This window comes from Scyliorhinus canicula, chromosome 15, assembly GCF_902713615.1.
Source record: "Scyliorhinus canicula chromosome 15, sScyCan1.1, whole genome shotgun sequence".
Taxonomy (NCBI): Eukaryota; Metazoa; Chordata; class Chondrichthyes; order Carcharhiniformes; family Scyliorhinidae; genus Scyliorhinus; species Scyliorhinus canicula.
Genome location: NC_052160.1, coordinates 23,757,107 through 23,778,131, shown reverse-complemented (window position 1 = coordinate 23,778,131; position 21,025 = coordinate 23,757,107). Strand labels below are relative to the sequence as shown.

General features: G+C 44.6%; 1 protein-coding gene across 2 annotated transcripts in view; it reads right to left on the bottom strand.

Moving 5' to 3' along the window:
• The window catches only part of baiap2l1a (BAR/IMD domain containing adaptor protein 2 like 1a), a 167,350-nt gene that overhangs the window by 80,566 nt on the left and 65,759 nt on the right, over positions 1–21,025 (bottom strand). For both annotated transcript variants that reach the window (XM_038819842.1, XM_038819841.1), the window contains exons 4-6: positions 7,150–7,211; positions 6,449–6,520; positions 4,209–4,346 (exon numbers count right to left, since the gene is read on the bottom strand). In XM_038819842.1, coding sequence (XP_038675770.1) covers positions 4,209–4,346; positions 6,449–6,520; positions 7,150–7,211 — 272 coding nt within the window. The remainder of the gene's footprint in view (positions 1–4,208; positions 4,347–6,448; positions 6,521–7,149; positions 7,212–21,025) is intronic.

The following is a 21,025-nucleotide window of genomic DNA, read 5'->3' as shown; positions in this document are numbered from 1 at the left end:
GATCAGATGGGCTTTGTCAAGGGCGGACAACTAGAGGCGAACATCAGACACCTGCTGAACGTGATTATGACTCCACCCAAGGAGGAGACACCGGACGTGATCATCTCCCTTGATGCAGAGAAGGCATTTGACCAAGTCAAATGGAGGTATTTCAAAGAGGTACTGGAACGGTTTTTGTTTGAGCCAGGATTCACCTCCTGGGTAAAGCTATTGTACAGCGCACCCATGGCGAGAGTACAAACAAAGTCCACTAGTACTGAATACATCTGGCTGCAAAGAGGCAGGAGGCAGGGATGCCCATTGTCCCCACTGCTATTCACCCTAGCAATCGAGTCACTATCTTTTGCTCTTGGATCAGCAAAGGGATGGGAAGATATCCAGAGGGGAGATAGAGAGCACAGATTCGCACTCTATGCAGATGACCTGCTCCTCTACGTCTCAAACCTCCGAATCAGCATGGGAGGAATAATGGAATTCAAGCTGGCCCAAACCAAATTCAAATACCTGGGGATCCAAATAGTCCATGGCTGGACATGGATCCACAAGTGGAACCTATCAAGTCTGCTGGAAGAGATAAAGAGAGACCTGCGGAGGTGGGACTCACTCCCGCTCTCCCTGGCAGGGAGAGTGCAGTCAAGCAAACTAAAATGTTGCCTAGATTCCTCTACCTGTTCAGAACCCTCCCGATCTTCATCCCCAAGGCCTTCTTCACTAAAGTAAACAAATTAATCATGGCATTTATGTGTGTGTGTGGTGGTGGGGGAGGGGCAGAGCAAAGAACCCTAGTATCTGCAAGAGCGTCCTACAAAGGGGGGAGGGGCAGAGCAAAGAACCCGTGTATCTGCAAGAGTGTCCTGCAAAGGAGGAGGAATATCGGGGGCATGGCCCTTTGGAACCTCCTATTCTACCACTGGACAGCCAACACGAAGAGTACGGGGGGTGGTTCAAAGAACTGGAAGCGGAATGGGTAAGAACGAAGGAGAACTCCTACATGGGATCATCCCTCTGAGCACTGGCAACAGCCCAACTCCCATTTCTCCCATCCAAGTACTCAAGTAGTCCAGTGGTAGTGGCCACGCTGAGGACATGGAATCAACTCAGGCACACTTCAATCTGGTTGCTATGGCCCCCATCTGCAAGAACCATAGATTTACCCCTGTGACAGTGGATGCCTCCTTTAAAAAGTGGAGACAAGATGGAGGAGTACTGGCGATAGGGGACCTATACGTGAATGGCACAGTAGCGACCCTGGGGAACAAACAGACAAGCTTCAGCTCCCGAAGGGGAACAAGCTCTGGTATATGCAACTGAGGAACTTCCTTTGCAAGAGACCACAACATTCCCTCAGCTACCAGGACACACCTTATTGGGCAGATGCCTCACCTCGGGCGAACTAGGGGACGGTAACTGTGCTGACATGTATGGACAACTGCTGGAGGAGGTACTGTCACCACTGCACGAGACACGGGAAAAGTGGGAGGAAAAGCTAGGCATAGATAGGGGGAGGACTCTGGGGCGAAGCACTACATAGGGCGAACTCCACCACCTTATTCACAGGGCTGAGCCTAACGCAGCTAAAGGTAGTGCACAGGGCGCACTTGACCAGAACACACATGAGCGGGTTCTTCCCGGAGGTGGAGGATAAATGTGAACGGTGCCAGGGAGACCCGGCCAACCACACCAGACTTGTCAGGTACTGGACTGCCTTTTTCAAGGCCATGTCCAAGGTTGCGTGGGTGAGAGTGGAGCCATGCTGGTCTTTAGGGTGTTGGAACAGGCAAAACTATTTACAAGGAGAGGGACAGACACCCAAGTCTTTGCCTCCCTGCCGGAGGCTCCTGTTCGGCTGGAGATCAACAGCTCCACCCAAGGCTGCAGACAGGCTTAGCAGAATTCCTTCAACTGGAAAAGATAAAATCCACCATTCGAGGATCGGTAGAGGGCTTCCGCAACACATGGAAGCAATTCACCGTCTTGTTTGAAGACCTGTCCATGACCAGCAACCAATAAGGGAGGGGGGGGGGGGCGGAGATGGGGAGGGAGGACCGAAACGGATAGAAATGAAGAAGGAGGGGATAGGAGAATGGAAAAGGTGTGACACCAGCCTGTGTACGGATAAGCAGGGCATTGGGTGCTAATGGCAAGAAAGCACATTGGTGTGAACATGACAACAACGCCAAGGTACGCCCAGGTGGCACCAAACATGCCCCAGTATGTTTAACACCAGGAGGCAACATGTAAATAATTAATGCAGTATGGTTTGATAGCTGATCACTGGGGGCCCAAAAGTAGCATTTCTGGTTGATGACCTTTTGTTAGAAACCTGACCAGACAGATCTCCTGGAATGGTGGAACATGCTTGAGCGATTGAATGGCCTCCTCTGTTCCGAACACCTGGAATGTTATCACTACCTTCTTTTTGCTACAGGTGCTGTCTAACCTGCTGAGCATTTCCATAATCTTCTGCTTTCTTTTAACGTGTAATGTCGTTCATCTGCACAATCTAGCCCTTCAAAGGCAATGCATCACTAACGAGTTCTTAATTGTTCCTAAATGAATTTAACCACATCCAAACGTGATCTCATAGCTGTTTTTATATTGTTGTTAGTGGGTGATTGTATTGCCAGTACCATATATGTGATTCTGCCGCAGTCAGTAGCAGCCCAAAATAAATTTTTACAGATTTGACCAGATATGAGTAAACAAGATCCCACCATTTGCTTCAGCTAATTTAGTAAATTGTCAGGAACTACCAGTAAAAGCATCTTACTACTGATGTAAAGAAGTTCCTAATGACTTCACCATTGGAAGCTGCAGCTGAGTGCTTCCTATCACTTGAAAAAATTGTCATTGTTTCACTCAAATAGAAGTTTTGAGACAGGAACAATGAATACAACAAACTACAAGTGCTAACATTATTGAACGGAGATAGTAGTCTTTCCGCCAGTAGTTCCACAGTCGGGGCGATGAAGTATCGCCGGTCCACCTCCACTATGGAGTTGATCAGCAGTTGCCTAGCCGCCCTCTCCTTCCTGTCCTTGAGTGCCTAGTATGCTATTATTTCCTCCCTTATCACCGCCTTCAGTACCTCCCAGAATGTGGAGGGCGAGACTTCCCCATTCTGGTTCCAGGATACATACCCGTCGATGGCTTGTGACATTCTTTTGCAGAATGCCTTGTTCTCAAGGAGGACTGTGTCCAGCCTCCATTGCTGGGACCGGCCCGTCACCAAACTTACATCCACGTAGTGTGGTGCGTGGTCTGAGATTACTATTTCGGAGTATTCTGCCCTGACTACCCGTGAAGCACTGATTTACCCACTACAAAGAAATTGATACGGGAGTACACTCTGTGAACTTGGAAGAAGGAGGAGAACCCCTTTTCCTTTGGATGGTTAGACCTCCACGGGTCCACTCCCCCGACATCAGCTCCATAAAGGTGTTCAGTTCTTTTGCCATTCCCGATTGTTTCCCTGATTTGTGGCTGGATTTGTCCGTTCTTGGGTCCTGTACACAGTTGTAGTCTTCCCCCCCCCCCGTGGAAGCAATTTTATGGTGGAACGGGCAGAGCCTCGCCGACTGCCAAGGGCAATCTGAAAAATTGAGGCCCATGTTTTAGATTGTAATAGATCAGCCACATCCTGATGTCCACAGATTCTTTTTTTTTATTTAGAGCACCCAATTCTTTTTCCCAATTAAGGGGCAATTTAGCGTGGCCAATCCACCTACCCTGCGCATCTTTGGGTTGTGGGGATGAGACCCACACAGACACGGGGAGAATGTACAAGCTCCACACAGACAGTGACCCAGTGCCGGGATCGAACCCAGGTCCCGGCACCGTGAGATAGCGGTGATAACCAGTGCGCCACCGTGCCGTCCACACAGATTCTTAACGAGTGGTCACCTTTTTGTTTCTCTACCTCAAGGGCATGCAAATCAATTTAAAATGTTCATATCATTGCCCATGATAAATATAACTGCACATGATTTCCAGAAAAACAAACATGAAAGACTTCAGTGAAGAGCTCAATTCTATAAAGGAAGTAGTATTAACTATGAGCCAAAGAAGTACACCTCTCACCAGCAAACCATTGTCATATTATAGAAGTGTTAACAGATTAGATTCTGTACAATGACAGAGAACGATGACAGCAATGGAATAGGAATTAAATTGTCAGTTTACGCAAAGAATAATAAGCTAATACCGACCTCCATTTCTTTATTTTCATATTTGTATGCATTTTTTGTTCCTTGACTTTTCCTTCTAAGTTTTTTGAGTTCTGCTTGAGACTTCTCAAGAGAATCCAATTTAGTTCTATGTTCTGTTTGGTACTTTTTAAGAGTTGCCTGCAAACAAAATTACATCAATGTGTTAATCTGCGGTTTTTTGGACTCCCAATTAACTTCAATTGATCAGCCTACCTTGCAGAGCAGTAGCAGAGAATTCTGCTTGGTTGAAGTTTTTACAGGGACTCAAACCTTGAAATAATCCACTTTGGTTCAAATCACAAATGCAGAAATTCAGATAAGCATTAGTTTAATCTCTTTTGGCTATTCCATTATGCATTCTTAGTCTTTGTTACTCTGCCTTTTCAATACTAAAATAACAACTCGCACCAAGTCCAGTTCACCTATCACTCTGTTCTCACTAAATTGTATTCACTCCCAGTGAAGTAATGCCTCCATTTTGAAATTTGCAAATCCCTCCATGGCCTCACACCGCCCTGTATTTTAAACCCTCTTCAGTCCCACACTCGGGTGTCTGTACTCCTCTAATTCTGGCTTCTTGATCATCCCTTATTTAATTGCTCAGCCATTGGTGGCCATGCCTTCAGCTGCCATGAGCCTAAACTATGGAACTCGAAAGGTGGGATTTTCTGACACTGCACAGATCACCCCTCCTCCCCCGGCAGCGGAAGAAGTGGCTCGTTATTGGCTGGCAGCAGGATGTTTCGATCTAGCCACTGTATTCTCTGCCACCGAGGAACCTATGGTAGACAGCCACTGTCGGTGGGACCGGAACATCCCGCTGGTAGGAACAGCTGGAAAATCCCACCCTTTCTTTCCTCCTTTAAAGTGTTCCTTAAAATCTACCACTGTGATCATGCTTTGGTCATTTGCCCAAATCTTTCCTTATATACCTCAGTTAAATTTGCTTTATGAAACTCCTATGAAGTGCCTTGGACATTCTGTTATGCTGAAAATGTTACTAAATGCAAGTTAGAGTATTAAAAAAAAAATTTAGAGTACCCAATTATTTTTTTCAATTGAGGGGCAATTTAGCATGGCCAATCACCTAACCTGCAGATATTTGGGTTGTGGCAGGCATGGGGAGAATGTGCAAACTCCACACAGACAGTGACCCAGGGCCGGGATCGAACCCGGGTCCTCAGTGTCGTAGGCAGTAGTGCTAATCACTGCGCCACCGTGCCTCCCTACAAGTTGGAGTATTAATACAACATCTGAAAATTAAATTGAATATCATTCCTGTGATCATAGAGTAGTTTTTAATTTTTGGTTTAAAAGAAGACATATTGAGACACGAATATGGGCTATATAAAGAGTTATATTTTTTGTTGCCTCAGTTCCTCCTGCAAGTTCAAATACCTTGAAAACCAAAGTAAAAACATCCCCTAAAAAACTAAATTGTAGAAAAACACAAGTCCTATAATGTTAGTTGATCAAGTCAACACATTTCTGCTGGATATATTTCTATGAAAATAAAATAGATTTTGCTAAGCTATTTTGGATGTTGCTTCCTCCAGTTGGGGTGTCAAGAACATGGGATCACAGTCTCAAGATACAGGGTAGATGATACAGGACTGAAGAAAGGAGAAACCTCTTCACTCAGAAGATGGTGAACCTGTGGAGGCCAAGCCATAATATATTTGAGAAGGAAATAGATAGGTTTCGAGACTCTTAAAGGCATCAAGGGGTTTGGGGAGAGCCTAGGAGCATGATGTTGAGTTAGAAGATCAGCCATGGCCATATTGACTGGCGGAGCATAGTCGTACGGCTGAATGGCCTACTCTTATTTTGTATGCTTCAGTATTATGACAGCTTTGTCCTCTCTCTTCTGGTATGCTTGGGCTTTTATTATCCAACAGATTCTTTGGTTATTGGCTTGAAGTGGTTAATTATTTGCTCAGGGAAATAACTGCTGCTTGTGTCACTTTAGAATTATCTGTAATATAGTTGCTTGCCTGCGTTATGTTAACACACCATTAATATTTCAAACTTCAAAATGGTTGGGTGGGATAGGAGAAGAAAGAATATATCTTTTTGGACAAGATCTAAAACATATTGGATGAGTATTCAGTACTTGAGAAAGTTGAAGGATTTTAAAAACATATTACGGTTCCACCTGTAATTTGCAACAGAAGCGGTAAATACCAGTGATCACAACTTTGCCCAATTACAGTTTTAAAATAAAAATGTTAGATACCTACATTCATGTATTTCACATCTTGATCAGTTTTTTTCTCCAATTCACTTATGATATCTTTGTGAAATTTCCTAAACTTGAAGGTGGGGGAAAAAAAAGTTTTTAATGAGAAACCATATTTGCAATAAAAAGAAAACCGAACTAACTAAACAGTAGTAAAATAACACATCTTAATATAATGGCCTTTCAAGTCCGGTTACCATTGATTTTTTTACCAAATGGTTGGACAGCAGTGTGGTAGGTGACACTCATGCAAAATTCCCCAAACAGTTCTGGGCAAAAGATAAAAGGAATGTCAATGGAAATTTTCCAGTCATTTGGTTTGGAGCAGCTGTTCCATGGGTGATGACAACAAATTAATTCCCTTGTACTTTTTAAAGAGTTCCTTGAGCCCCTGAATTCTCTATTCAAAAGGTTGGCGGCATTCTGCTTTCAGGGCTCCTTTGATATTACTTTGTAACTGGACAAAAAAAGATCTATTAGTGGCTTAAATTGGTCAAATTTTACTTTTCAAATGCTTGGGAAATACTTTGCATTAACCAAACAACCTCCTACAATTAAGTTGTTGAGGTCAGGAACTCAGATCTGTGAATTATTACACAACACAACAGTTGTATAATAATAATGAAGGATAAACTTAAGTTGCAAGACAAAAGTAAAGCCATTTAAAAGAATGAAAAACTAAAATATTTAATATATACATACACTATCTTCCATATCTATGTTGACTTTCTTGTGTACTTCAGAAATCTCCATTAGGACTTGCCCTGTGGGGACAATTGGAAATCATGTTGAAGAAGCTGCTTGTTTTTGTTTTAGCTTGCACACAGTATTCTCCATTGTAAATTATTATAAATTCCAAGTCCATCTTTCTTGTTGAAATCAGAGACAGTCACTTCCTGGCCTCCATCAACTGGATCATTCATCATGAGGGCTGGCTGGAGAGCTGGTTTGTGGTGCAGAGCGAGGCTAACAGCACAAGTTCAATTCCAGTACCAGCTGAGGTTATTCATGAAAGTCTTGCCTTCTGAACTTCGCCCCTTTCCGGAGGTGTGGTGATCCTCAGGTTAAATCACCACCAGTGAGCTCTCCTCATCAAAGAGGAAAGCGGCCGATGGTCATTTGAGACTATGGCGACGTTGCCATACCATTCAACAACTACTAGGTATTACTTAAGACAATCCACATTTGCTTTTCTGTATCGATCGTTCAACATGTGGAAGGATCTACCAGTTATATATATTTAGTCTGGTTGAGATAGGGAACTGAACAGAGCAGTCAATATTGTAGTCAGTAGGCTTGATTTTTAAACCTTTTGGTGGCCAGGATTGGAGGCAGACAGGCGCTAAAAATAACACTGCTGGTTGGCCTGTTGATTCCCCGGCTCCATCTGCCCCAGGGTGATTTGCTGAGGCAAGATTGGGGGGTGGGCAGGTTGGCGACAAATAGCTGCTTAAGGATCACTTCAGGCTAATTAAATGAAGTCAACTTGGATTTACCAGTAGTCTACGGGTCCCCCACAGGCAGAGGGCACCAGTTTTATGCTCAAGGTGACCTCCTAGTGGCTGACAGGGTTAGAGCCATTTCCTGCCTGGGTGAAAAAGACATTTTTAATTTACCTTTCAAGAAGTCAAAGAGTGGACACCTCCATTTTGGAACACCGTCTCCCTCACTTACCTTCCATCACAGCCTATCGTTGCCACTATTTCCCCACATGTTGCAGACTTCTGGGGCGGAATTCTCCGACCCCCCGCAGGGTTGGGGAATCGCACGGGGCTGGCGTAAATCCCACCCCCACCGTGGGCGGAATTCTCCGCCACCCAGAAATCGGCGGGAGCGGGAATCACGCCCCACCGATCGGCGTGCCACCCGCGCCGTTTCTCCGGCCCGTGATGGGCCGATGTCCCGCCGCTGACAGGCCTCTCCTGCCGATGTGGTTTAAACCACCTCTGTGCCGGCAGGATTGGCGGTGCGAGCGGGCCCCCGGGGGGGCGTGGGGCGATCGGACCCCGGGGGATGCTCCCACGGTGGCCTGGCCCGGGATCGGGGCCCACCGATCGGCGGGCGGGCCTGTGCCGTGGGGGCACTCCTTTTCTTCCGCCTCCGCCACGGCCTCCACCATGGAGGGGGCGGAAGAGACCCCCTCCACCGCGCATGCGCCGGTGGTGACATCAGCGGCCGCTGACACTCCGGCGCATGCGCGGACCGGCGAAGGCCTTTCGGCCAGCCCAGACGCCGGGCAGCGTAGCGCCAAAGGCCGTTGTTGCCATCGGCGGAGCGGGAGCCACTCTGCCGCGGGCCTAGCCCCTAAAGGTGCGGAGAAGGAGAATTCCACACCTTTGGGGAGGCCCGACGCCGGAGTGGTTGGCGCCACTCCGCTACGCTGGGCCCCCTGCCCCGCCGGGTAGGGGAGAATTTCGCCCCTGATATCTATTTGAGCCAAACAAAGGGATTCCGGCTCCAGCAGATAAAATCTTCCCTGGGATTAATGTTCTGCCAGTCTATCCAGATTACTGTGTATATGATGATCTGAGAATTGATTAGTCCCAATTAAGAGGTATCATTTTAAATAAGGCTTTAGGCTGTCTTTGGCTCAAGGCAAACGTAGAGCAAAGGGCGTAATATGTTTGCAAGTTGTTACAGTCTGATGTTTGCGGCTTTGCGCAACAGCTTTAGTAGTGCGGACAGTCCTGAAGGAATTTTCTTGAGGAAAAGTTTGCCTCTCAGTTGTTGGAAGGAGATCATTTGGTCTCAATTGATAAACTGGTTTCACACACAAAGGCGGAATTTATCGGCTGTTCACATCAGTGGGATATTCTGGTTCCACCGACAGTGCGCAGGTTACCCGGCAATGAGGTGTGCAGTCAACAGGAATCCAGTTGTCAATGGGGGGGGGGAAGCAGAAAATCCCACTGGCGGATTGGTCGGTAAATGCCACCCATAGCAATTTATCTTCACTCAAGACTTTGAATCTGGCTGCGGTGAAAATACCTGGAATTCACGATTTATTGATAAGTCATGCAGGATTTCATAGAGACAGGCCCCTTTCCAGGGTGACGGTTGCTATTTTTTGGATTTTTCTTGGATTTTTCTTGGAACTTATCAGTCTTCTCATAAAGGAAGACAAAGGGACAGCCGGGTATTTTGGAACATCCCTTGGCTAAATTCAAGTTATTACCTCTGTCGCTGAAGGTGGACAAAGGTAATTTCTTTGCTCCTGTTTTTTAGTCTGTCGGTAGACAATATATTTTTAAATTTATGAACAGATTTCAACAAAACTTGGTACACAGATAAAGGTATGGCCAAAGGAAGAACTGATTCGTTTTTGGTGAAGCCATGGTTCAGACAAGGGGCAAGTTTGAGAAGGCTTTCATCGATAACCTCAGCCAGGATGGGAATTGAATCCGCGCTGTTGCCGTCGCTCCGCATCACGAACCAACCATCCAGCTAACTGAGCTAACTGACCCTGGAAGTAGAACCTCGGATAACTCCCAGGCTTAGGCAAACCGAAGGCATTCCACCTCAAGCGTTTGTCGCTCACAGTATGTCGCTCCCAGTATGTACTAACAATAGAAAATTTCAACATCCTGATATGCAGTGTTAAGTATTTAGCAACAAAACTGTTTAGCAATTTCATGAATGTATTAATTAATATGTCTAAAGAACTTTTTTCACCAGGCTGCAATCTTCTGAGATTTATTATGTCACATGCATACAAGAAGTTAGAGGCTTACACGACACTCCCGAATGCAATCTACCCTATTTGCCTAGCAACAAAACATGACTGTTTGGTAAACATCAATGTTTGTCCACTGAGCAAAAACGCAGGAGCTTCAATGGGAAGAGTTAGCAAGTGAAGGGATGTAGCAACAGTGGAACATAATTATTGTATGTGTCTATGATTACTCACAGATGATTAATGTAACATCACAATGAAAGGAAAATCTCATAAGAAGTATTGTTTGTTCAATAAATTCCCTTAAATTTTACCAGGAGAAAAATTCAAACTTTCAATTAGTTTTTAAAAATAGGTAAATTTTACCATCTCCACAGTGATATGCCAAGACAAAAGGCTCTTGTTTCCAGGCACACCCTCCTGATATTTACCAAATGTTGAAAGCACCTACGTCACAGCGATTACTGCAGTCAATGTGGCATGCCTCCTTTTAGTGATGAGTCAAAGTTAGGCAAGGCCTATCTCCATTCAGGTAAGAATATTGACCTTTTAAAAAAATGTGACTATTTCTACATCTTTCTCCTGTTGTAGGTAATGAAACATTTCCTTATAACTTTTATTTTGTACCAATGTCATGACATGTTGTTGATTGTATTTTTTAACATGTTGGTGTCCAAGGCTGTCAATTCTAACAATTTGTTATGAACTAAAAATCATTTAGGGATAGGTTATCTGCATTTCAACCTGAAGGAATTAAAGGAACTATAAAATATAAGCATTTTCTAATTATGTTTTAGTAGCCTTCACAGAAGGGCAGAAAAGCCCTTCGGCCCATCGAGTCTGAACCGATGCATGAAAGGCCCTGAGCTGCCCACCTAATCCTACTTGTCACCACTTGGCCCATAGCCTTGAATGTTATGGCATGCCGGGTGCTCATTCAGGGAGTTTGTAAAGGATGAGGCATCCTGCCTCCACCACCCTCCTAGGCAGTGCATTCCAGACCATCACCATTCTCTGGGTAAAAAAGCTTTTCCTCAAATCCCCCCCTAAACCTCTCACTTTGAACTCGTGTTACCTCGTAACTCACCCTTCAAATAAGGGGAACATCTGCTCCCTATCCATCATGTCCATGCCCCTCATAATCTTGTACACCTCAATCAAGTCGCCCCAGTCTTCTCTGCTCGAGAAAAAACAACCCAGGCTTATCCAACCTCTCTTTATAATTTAAATGTTCCATCCCAGGCAACATTTTGGTGAATTTCCTCTGCACCCCCTCCAGTGCAATTACATCCTTCCTATGTGACAACCAGAATTGCACACAGTACTCCAGCTGTGGCCTCACCAAAGTTCTATACAGCTCCATCATGACCTCCCTGCTTTTGTAATCTATGCCATGGTTGATAAAAGTGAGTGTCCCATATGCATTTTCACCACCACCCTATTAATCTGCCTTTCTACCTTCAGAGATGTATGGACATCATGTCAAGCTCCCTTTGTTCTTCGGAACTTCCCAGTGTCAGATCTTTCATAGTTAACTTCCTTGTCAAATTACTCTTTCCAAAGTATATCACCTCACACTATTCAGGGTTGAATTCCATCTGTCACTTCTCCTTCATTTGGCCATCCCGTCTATACCTTCTCTAACCCAAGTCACTCAACCTCACTGTTGACCACCCGGCCAATCTTCGTGTCATCTGCAAAATTTCCAATTAAGGGGCAATTTAGCATGGCTAATCCACCTACCGTGCACTTATTTGGGTTGTGGGGGTGAGACCAACATAGACACGGGGAGAAGGTGCAAACTCCATGCGGACAGTGATCTGGGGCCGGGATCGAACGCGGATCCTTGGCGCAGTGACACAGCAGTGCTAACCACTGCACCACCCTGCCACCCTTAGCCAGTTTCAACAGAAATTCCCCAATTATTTATGGCATTTCTACTAAACACTGAAGGAGTATTAAAGGGTAACTTTTACATATTTTGGGTTCCACATTATGTTCAATTTTTAAAGAAAAATGAGTTTAAAAAACTTCCATAGCACCTTTCATGACCTCAGGTCAGTGCAAAGTGCTTTGACGTGTTCAACATACTTCTGGATTGTAGTCACTGCTCTAATTTAGGAACACAGAGACCAATTTGTGCACAGAATGTTCCCATAAATAACAATATGATAACAACTAGATTATCTGCTTTTAATGAGTGATAAATATTGCTCAGAACACATGGGATAATTCCCCTGTTCTTCTTTGAAAGAGTGATGTAGGATCTTTTACACCCACCTGAGGGGGGAATGGGACAACTTATCGCCGCCGACTCATCGCCAGCCCAACTCATCGCCAGCCCAACTCATCGCCAGCCCAATAAAAACAGTACAGTCAACAGACTTCTTAACAGCGCTCTGGAGTGAATGGAATCTATTTAAACCAACAGACTTCTTAACAGCGCTCTGGAGTGAATGGAATCTATTTAAACAATTTAAGCCTATAGAAAACAAGTCCAATAAAAACAGTACAGTCAACAGACTTCTTAACAGCGCTCTGGAGTGAATGGAATCTATTTAAACCAACAGACTTCTTAACAGCACTCTGGAGTGAATGGAATCTATTTAAACAATTTAAACCTATAGAAAACAAAGGACATTTTAACATATTTTTCAGTAAATTGACTCTATATATATTGCATATATATTTATTAACATGATAATCCTCCCACATCTATCCACGCAAACGCATCCACACACACACCTGCATAGGGTTATCAATCGTGGCATCTCAAAGAAACTTATTAGCATGAAACCAGTGGCATATCTCAGCTGACTTGTACCAGAGTGCACTTTGCAACTCACAAAGTTGCTCAATGTATATTCGCACCTGCCACATATAATTTTGTGCTTTTCGTCTGAATAGCTGAATAGCTGAAATTGACAAACACCAGGGTTATGGAACATGCGAGCGACAAATGTGAAATTGATTAGGTTCAGATTTGGTCAGTTGACTGTTTACTGTATATTTTTCAGTAAATTGACTCTATTTAAAAAGTGCCCAATATAAAAACGATTGTATTTAACCAGAGACGTACGGAAAACACAATACAAAAAACAGTAACTTACAATTAACAGCGTCTATTTCAATAGAGCCCTACAGCAAACAGTCAACTGACCAAATCTGAACCTAATCAGTTTCACATTTGTCGCTCGCATGTTCCATAACCCTGGTGTTTGTCAATTTCAGCTATTCAGACGAAAAGCACAAAATTATATGTGGCAGGTGCGAATATACATATAATTATGTTGTGTAATGGACATAAGTAAGGACAAGCTTTTTTCTACAAAGCACCGTGAGTATTTCGCCAAACCTTGCAGTGTGACAGAAATCTTTATTAAATTCTACCTCTCAAACCAGAAATTTCTCATTGTATCTGATTTGTATTGGAGTGTCTGTCTCAGCCGACCAGTGGTAAAATGCAGTTTAGATGCATTTTTCCGTCCGTCTCTGGTTAAATACAATCGTTTTTATGTTGGGCACTTTTTAAATAGAGTCAATTTACTGAAAAATGTTAAAATGTCCTTTATTTTCTATAGGTTTAAATTGTTTAAATAGATTCCATTCACTCCAGAGCGCTGTTAAGAAGTCTGTTGGTTTAAATAGATTCCATTCACTCCAGAGCGCTGTTAAGAAGGCTGTTGACTGTACTGTTTTTATTGGGCTGGCGATGAGTTGGGCTGGCGATGAGTTGGGCTGGCGATGAGTTGGGCTGGCGATGAGTTGGGCTGGCGATGAGTTGTCCTAGACCCCCTGAGGGGGGCAGACTATTTCTTGATTTAACATCTTATCCAAAAGATTGCAGCTCTGACAGTGCAGCACTCTCTTTTTTTACATAAATTTAGAGTACCCAATTTTTTTTATCCAATGAAGGGTCAATTTAGCATGGCCAATCCACCTAACCTGCACATCTTTGGGCTGTGAAACCTTCGCAGACATGGAATGTGCAAACTCCACACGGACAGTGACCCAGGGCCACGATTCGAACCTGGGTCCTCAGCACCGCAGTCCCAGTGCTATCCACTGCACTACATGCCGCCCTTGTACAGCACTCTCTCAATACTACATTGGGTGAGTCAGCCTAGACATCTGTGCTGCGGTCTCTGGGTTGGATCTGAATCCACTTCCTTCTGATTCAGAGGAGAGCGCACTACCCACTGACCTATGGCTGATAAAATTACTATTCTGCTTTTTCACCAGTTCTCAGTTCATAGAAACATTTATTCTTCAACTCCAGGAATTAGTCCAGTCAAAAAGAAAACAAATGCATATACGAGTAAAAATACAAAGCTTTATGTTACACCAGAGGAGGGTTTACGGTGAGCCATGAACATTAGCAATGTTGAGTTTTGTGGTAGTGCCTGAAGATTGTTTTACCAGCTGCTACTTCCATCAATATTTCATTATTTGAATGTTAATACGTACTGTTTCTGATCTGTCAAATTTTCACCCAAGAACAAAAACAAAAAGAGGAATAAGCCAATTAAGAAGGTTAATGCATAAATAAAGTCTCTAAACAGAAAATAGAATTATTCTTTTCACAATTAAAATTTTCTTCTTCAGTTACATAATCTATAGATAAGCAGAAGTCAGTATCGATACTCTCCATTGTTTTGAAGTCATTACATTTTAACATGATAGTTTTTAGACTAACAATTGTAAATTTCAAACTCCTACACGTCATTTCTAAGTAGTCTCATTGTGTAACTGCATTCCAAAAAGGTGCGAATTATAGGCACTCAGTTGACAAGCAGAAGGATTGGCTTCTGTCAATGTTTAGGATTTTGTAAAAACTGAGTATTTTGTGGGGTGTGGGGTGGGGGAGGAGGATATATTACAGGGAATGAAAACGCCCAAATTCTTTAAATATCCATTCAGTTAATCATCATAAGTAATCTCTCTAGGCACTCACAAGGCCAACGAAGAAACTTTGTGATGGGTTACTTGCATTGTCATTCCTACAAATAAAAAATACATTGATTTCAATATTTTATATTTCTGTGGGGGTAAAATGGAAGGCACCAATTAGGTGTTAATGTATTCTCTGGGGTAATGCATCACAACATGTGAAATTATTTATGATCAGGGAGAGAGCAAGTATGCTTTCTCCAATGTCTAAATATTATAAATTCTAACAAAAAGCATATTACTGTATTCCACCTTAATAAAGCAATTAAGATGGTCTGACCAGAAAGCCATCATTAGCTGGGCAATATGGTTTGATTTAAATTTGAAATGGGAGTTCTTTCTGATAAATTCTTGAAAGAAGTGGCCATTGAAAGGTTTTATTCTGGATTTTAAAAAAAAAAACTTTGTATTGGAACATCAATATTACTAAATGAAAAAAGGAAAAGTCCTGTGTGCCTATTACCATGCTGACTGACCTACACTGGCTCCCAATTGAACAACATCTTTATTGTAAATCTTCATCCTTGTTCTGGAATCCCTCCACATCCTCACTCCTCCCCATATATGACGCTATAATCCTCCAAGATACCTGCACTCCTCTAATTCTGACCTTTTAAACTGATTTTAGTTTCTCCACCATTGAGCATACGCTTGAATACTCTCCCCACACCTCTCTGCCTCCAAACTGTGCTTTCCTCCTTTACTGTGCTTTCCTCCTTTAAGACATTCCTTAAAACCTACCTCTTTGGCCAAACTTTTGACTGAATATCTCCTTCACTGTCAGTGAGTCAAAATCTTGTAACTCCCTTCCTAACAGCACTATGGGTGTACCAACACCACATAGATTGCAACAATTCAAGAAGGCAGCTCACCACTACCTTCTCATGGGTAGTTAGGGATGGGCAATAAATGCTGGCCTAGCCAGAAAAGGCCAAATAACTTGAATTAATAAAATAAAAAATGTGACTCAAGTGTTAGATTTAGTTTTATTATAACTGCTGTGAAGCACCTTATATTTTGTTTTATTATACTGCTGTGAAGCACCTTGGGATGTTTTACTACATTAAAGGCACTATATAAATATACGTATTCAAGAAGAGTAACACGTTTGATAATACAGGAGTCTCCCTGCTGTGTGCCACAGGAAAGATCATTGCAAGGATCCTCCTCACTTTCCTCCTCCCAATGGTCAAACTGCCCCTTGCAGAGTCACTGCAGTTTTTGCCCATCAAGAGGCACCACAGACATGTTCCTCACTGCACAACCAATCCAAGAAAAATACAAGGAACAGTAGCAACTACTGTACATGGCCTTTTACAAGCTCACTGAAGCCTCTGACTCTGTTAAATATGAAGTATTAATTGGCTATTCTCAGAAATTTGTTGTCATCCTCCACCTGTTCCACCATAACATGCAAGCCATGATTCGCATCAACAGAACCAACATGGGCCCTATCTCAGTGAAGATTCGGGCCAAACAACTATCATCACACCAGCCCTTTTCTCCATCTTCAGCTCTGAAATACTGCACCTCAGCTACAGCAGATCACTCACAGGTGTAGAGCTAATTAGCAGAACAGAGGGGAACTGTTCAACTTATGCCATCTTCAATCCAAAACCAAAATCATCCCAATTTCAGTCACTAAGCTCCAGAATGAATACGGCAGTTGTGTGTGCACCCTCGAGCTTTAGGTCATTGTCAACTCCTTCTCCAAAGCATATGAGAATGCATGCCCATGCCTGGGAGACCTCACCATGGTGCCCTTTAGCACATCCACACAAAGGTGGACCAGACATAATTGCACGTGGGGAGTTCTCCCAGGCCATCGGAGGCCCCTGGGTTTTGGACCTTGGGCAGGTTGGTACCCTGCCACGCCTGCTGGCACCTAGGCATCTTGGCACTGCCAGCATGGCACCACTGGCCTGGGCATCATGGCAGTGCGTGTGCCCAAGTGCCAGGTTGCCCTTGCCAAGGATCAGGCCCAGATGTGCCTTGCCCTTAAGAGAGGGGGGGGGGGGGGAAGGGGGCCTGGAGGGCTCCTAAGAGGCAAGGTGAGGCAGTGGGGGGGGGGGGGGGGGGGGGGGGGGGGGGGGGTGGTGGTGGTGCAGAGACTGCCATGTGGTGCACAAGGGCAGCATTTAAAATGAGGTAAGTGCGACATCGGCAGGGCATTCCTGACTGAGGCCAGGGAAAAAAAAAGAGTCCCGGTTGATGGCTAGAAAGACCATTATATGTTATATGTGCTCATATGTTTTTTGCACGTTAAATGGCACATTTAACAATGGCCGGGATTCTCCCCTACCCGGCGGGGCGGGGGGTCCCGGCGTAGCGGAGTGGCGCCAACCACTCCGGCGTCAGGCCTCCCCAAAGGTGCGGAATTCTCCGCACCTTTAGGGGCTAGGCCCGCGCTGGAGTGGTTGGCGCCATGCCGACTGGCACCAAAACCGGCGCCAACGGCCTTTGACGCCCGCCGCCCGACGTCGGGGCTGGCCGAAAGGCCTTCGCATGTTCGCGCATGCGCTGGTGCGTCAGCGGCCGCTGACGTCACCACCGGAGCATGCGCGTTAAGGGGGGTTCTCTTCCGCCTCCGCCATGGTGGAGACCGTGGCGGCGGCGGAAGAAAGAGTGCCCCCACGGCACTGGCCCGCCGGCCGATCGGTGGGCCTCGTTCGCGGGCCAGGCCACCATAGGGGCACCCCCCGGGGTCCGATCGCCCCGCTCCCGCCCCCAGGGGCCCGCTCCCGCCATCAATCCCGCCGCCACTAGAGGTGGTTGAAACCACGTCGGCGGGATTGGCCTCTCAGCGGCGGGACTTCGGCCCATCGCGGGCCGGAGAATCGCTTCAGGGGGCCAGCCGATCGGAGCGGGGCGCCCGCCGATTGGCGCGGTGCAATTCCCGCCCCCGCCGATTCCCGGGTGGCGGAGAATTCCGGCCACGGCGGGGGCGGGATTTATGCAGGCCCCGGGCGATTCTCCAACCCTGCGGGGGGTCGGAGAATTTCGCCCAATATGTCTGGAACCAGACTCCTGAAGCAACTGTTCTACCTGGAACTCAGTTGCAGTAGGCTGGAGACTCCCAGGAGGGCAATTGAAATGCTCTAGGGATGTCTTCAAAGCATCTCTGAAGATACCAACCATCTCCATCGACTCTTGGGTGTTTCTGGCTTGTGACTATCCAAAATGGAAAAAGTTCAATCAGGAAGGCACCAAACAGGTTGACAGACTTTGTTGGGGCCATGCAGAGGCAAAGGCAAGGCACTGGGGAGGGTGCACAAACATCTCAGAAACTCATCTACCTGATCCTCCAAGCACCAGCTGCCTGCATGGACCAGAATCTGCAGATGGTGTTTTGAACTTCTTCGCATTCTGTGAATCCATTGAACCAGAGTAGAAACCAGTCATTTCTGATCCTAAGGGACTGCCCAAGAAAATGGATATAAATATAATTTGTTACTGTTGTTGCTTGTTTAAAGTTTAAACCTTCAGGACTGTTAATTCACAGTGAAATTTTAAATGATTAACAAAAATATATTGCTTGGACAAAACAAATGACATGACTTTTGTGAAGAGATTTAAATTGTGGATATTTAATTTTTAAAGAGTAGCTGGTTTTCTGGATAAATAATAAGCCTTTCAAAAAAAAAGAAGATTTTTTAAGGGTATTCTGACCCAGTAATTGTGAATCAGAAATTAAGTAATTCCTATTGTTCGGAACACTTACTCGAATAAACTTTGATCATATCCTGCAAGCAGAAGGAATAACTTTATGAGCACACTAAATCTCCAGTGAGGTTACACATTAAAGAAAAAACAGGTTAATGTAATTATGAAAGTTAGACCATTGGCTACATACAGAACACAGAGCAGTAATAACATACAGAAATAAGCACAGGTTCACCATCCATGGAAATTTGACTGAACAATCTTCAACAGAAGAATTTCCTTACAGTCATGGCAAGGCTATTCTTGCACTAGGCATATTTTACCAATAAAATGTTTTGTTGCTAAATGAACATCGAGTAACACTATCACCCTGTCTCCAGTTTTAAGAACAAAGAACAAAGAAAAGTACAGCACAGGAACAGGCCCTTCGGCCCTCCAAGCCTGCGCCGACCATGCTGCCCGTCCAAACTAAAATCGTCTACACTTCCTGGGTCCGTATCCCTCTATTCCCATCCTATTCATGTATTTGTCAAGATGCTCCTTAAATGTCACTATCATCCCTGCTTCCACCACCTCCTCCGGCAGCTACTTCCAGGCACCCACTACCCTCTGTGTAAAAAAAACTTGCCTCGTACATCTCCTCTAAACCTTGTCCCTCGCACCTTAAACCTATGCCCTCTAATAATTGACCCCTCTACCCTGGGGAAAAGCCTCTGACTATCCACTCTGTCTATGCCCCTCATAATTTTGTAGACCTCTATCAGGTCACCCCTCAACCACTGTCGTTCCAGTGAGAACAAACAGAGTTTATTCAACCGTTCCTCATAGTTAATGGCCTCCATACCAGGAAACATCCTGTTAAATCTGTTCTGCACCCTCTCTAAAGCCTCCACATCCTTCTGGTAGTGTGGCGACCAGAATTGAACACTATACTCCAAGTGTGGCATAACTAAGGTCCTATACAGCTGCAACATGACTTACCAATTCTTATACTCAGTGCCCCGGCCAATGAAGGCAAGCATGCCGTATGCCTTCTTGACTACCTTCTCCACCTGTGTTGCCCCCTTCAGTGTCCTGTGGACCTGTATACCTAGATCTCTCTGACTTTCAATACTCTTGAGGGTTCTACCATTCACTGTATAAAATGAGAAGCACTTTTCTGATTGATTCCTTTCAAGGAAATGGAAGATAATACTGCATGGCTAATTGGCTAGCATGGACCAATCAGTTGCCTGACTCACAAATACAAGCAAATAAACCAGTCAAGCAGGTTTAACTCCTGGACTCCATCCAGCTCCAGAGGCCCTTTGACTATCAGCGAGCAATATCACAAAGAATTTAATAACTGATAACTGTCCAAAAAGGTCCTTATTATGCCTACTTTGATAGTGAAGTATAAAACTAATGGTTTCACCAAACAATTCAGAAATGATTGATCTAATTAATTTGTATGTAAAATGAAGGCAGAAATGTGAAGTGTTGATCTGGGAGTTATGTTTTTTTATTAGTAGTTGTTTACACTACTATCTATGGCAGAACAATAAATACCAAGCGCTTGCAAATTTGATTCTAATTTATTTTCAATACAACTGAACTATGTAAATGAGCTAATAGTATCACCAATTATGTAGTCTCAAAGGGAATAACCGACCTACAGCAATAAAAGAGTTGAACACTATGGAACCACATTGTTACAAATTTTGGAATGAGCTTGTTAACGGCTGCAGAGTAGGGGCTAGAGAAATCTGGTGAAGTAATTTAAGTTGATTGTAGCAAAGCACAGTGCACAACTGCTTAGTGTCTATTTGTGGTCTTGGTTGAGAAGTAACTGCTGGCCAAGCACCAGCATGTAGTCCTTAAGAAGCAACATATGAAAAAACAGCTGCTGTTTGTTGATTCTGTTCAATCACTGTCTCTGCATCGACCGGGTCTCTGGTACGAGGTCTCAATAGTTAGGAGGTACAGACAGGCGGTTCTGTGGGCACAGGCAAGACTCTTGGATGGTCTGTTGCCTCCCGGGTGCCAGGGTCCATGACGTCTCGGATTGTGTCTTCAGGATCCTTAAGGAGGAGGGGGAGCAGCCAGAAGTCATGGTGCACATTGGTACCAACGACGTAGGTAGGAAAAGGGGTGTGGATATAATAAACAAGTTTAGGGAGTTAGGCTGGAATTTAAAAGCCAGGGCAGATAGAGTTGTTATCTCTGGTTTGTTGCCGGTGCCACGTGATAGCGAGGCTAGGAATAGGGAGAGAGTGCAGTTGAACACATGGCTGCAGGAATGGTGTAGGAGGG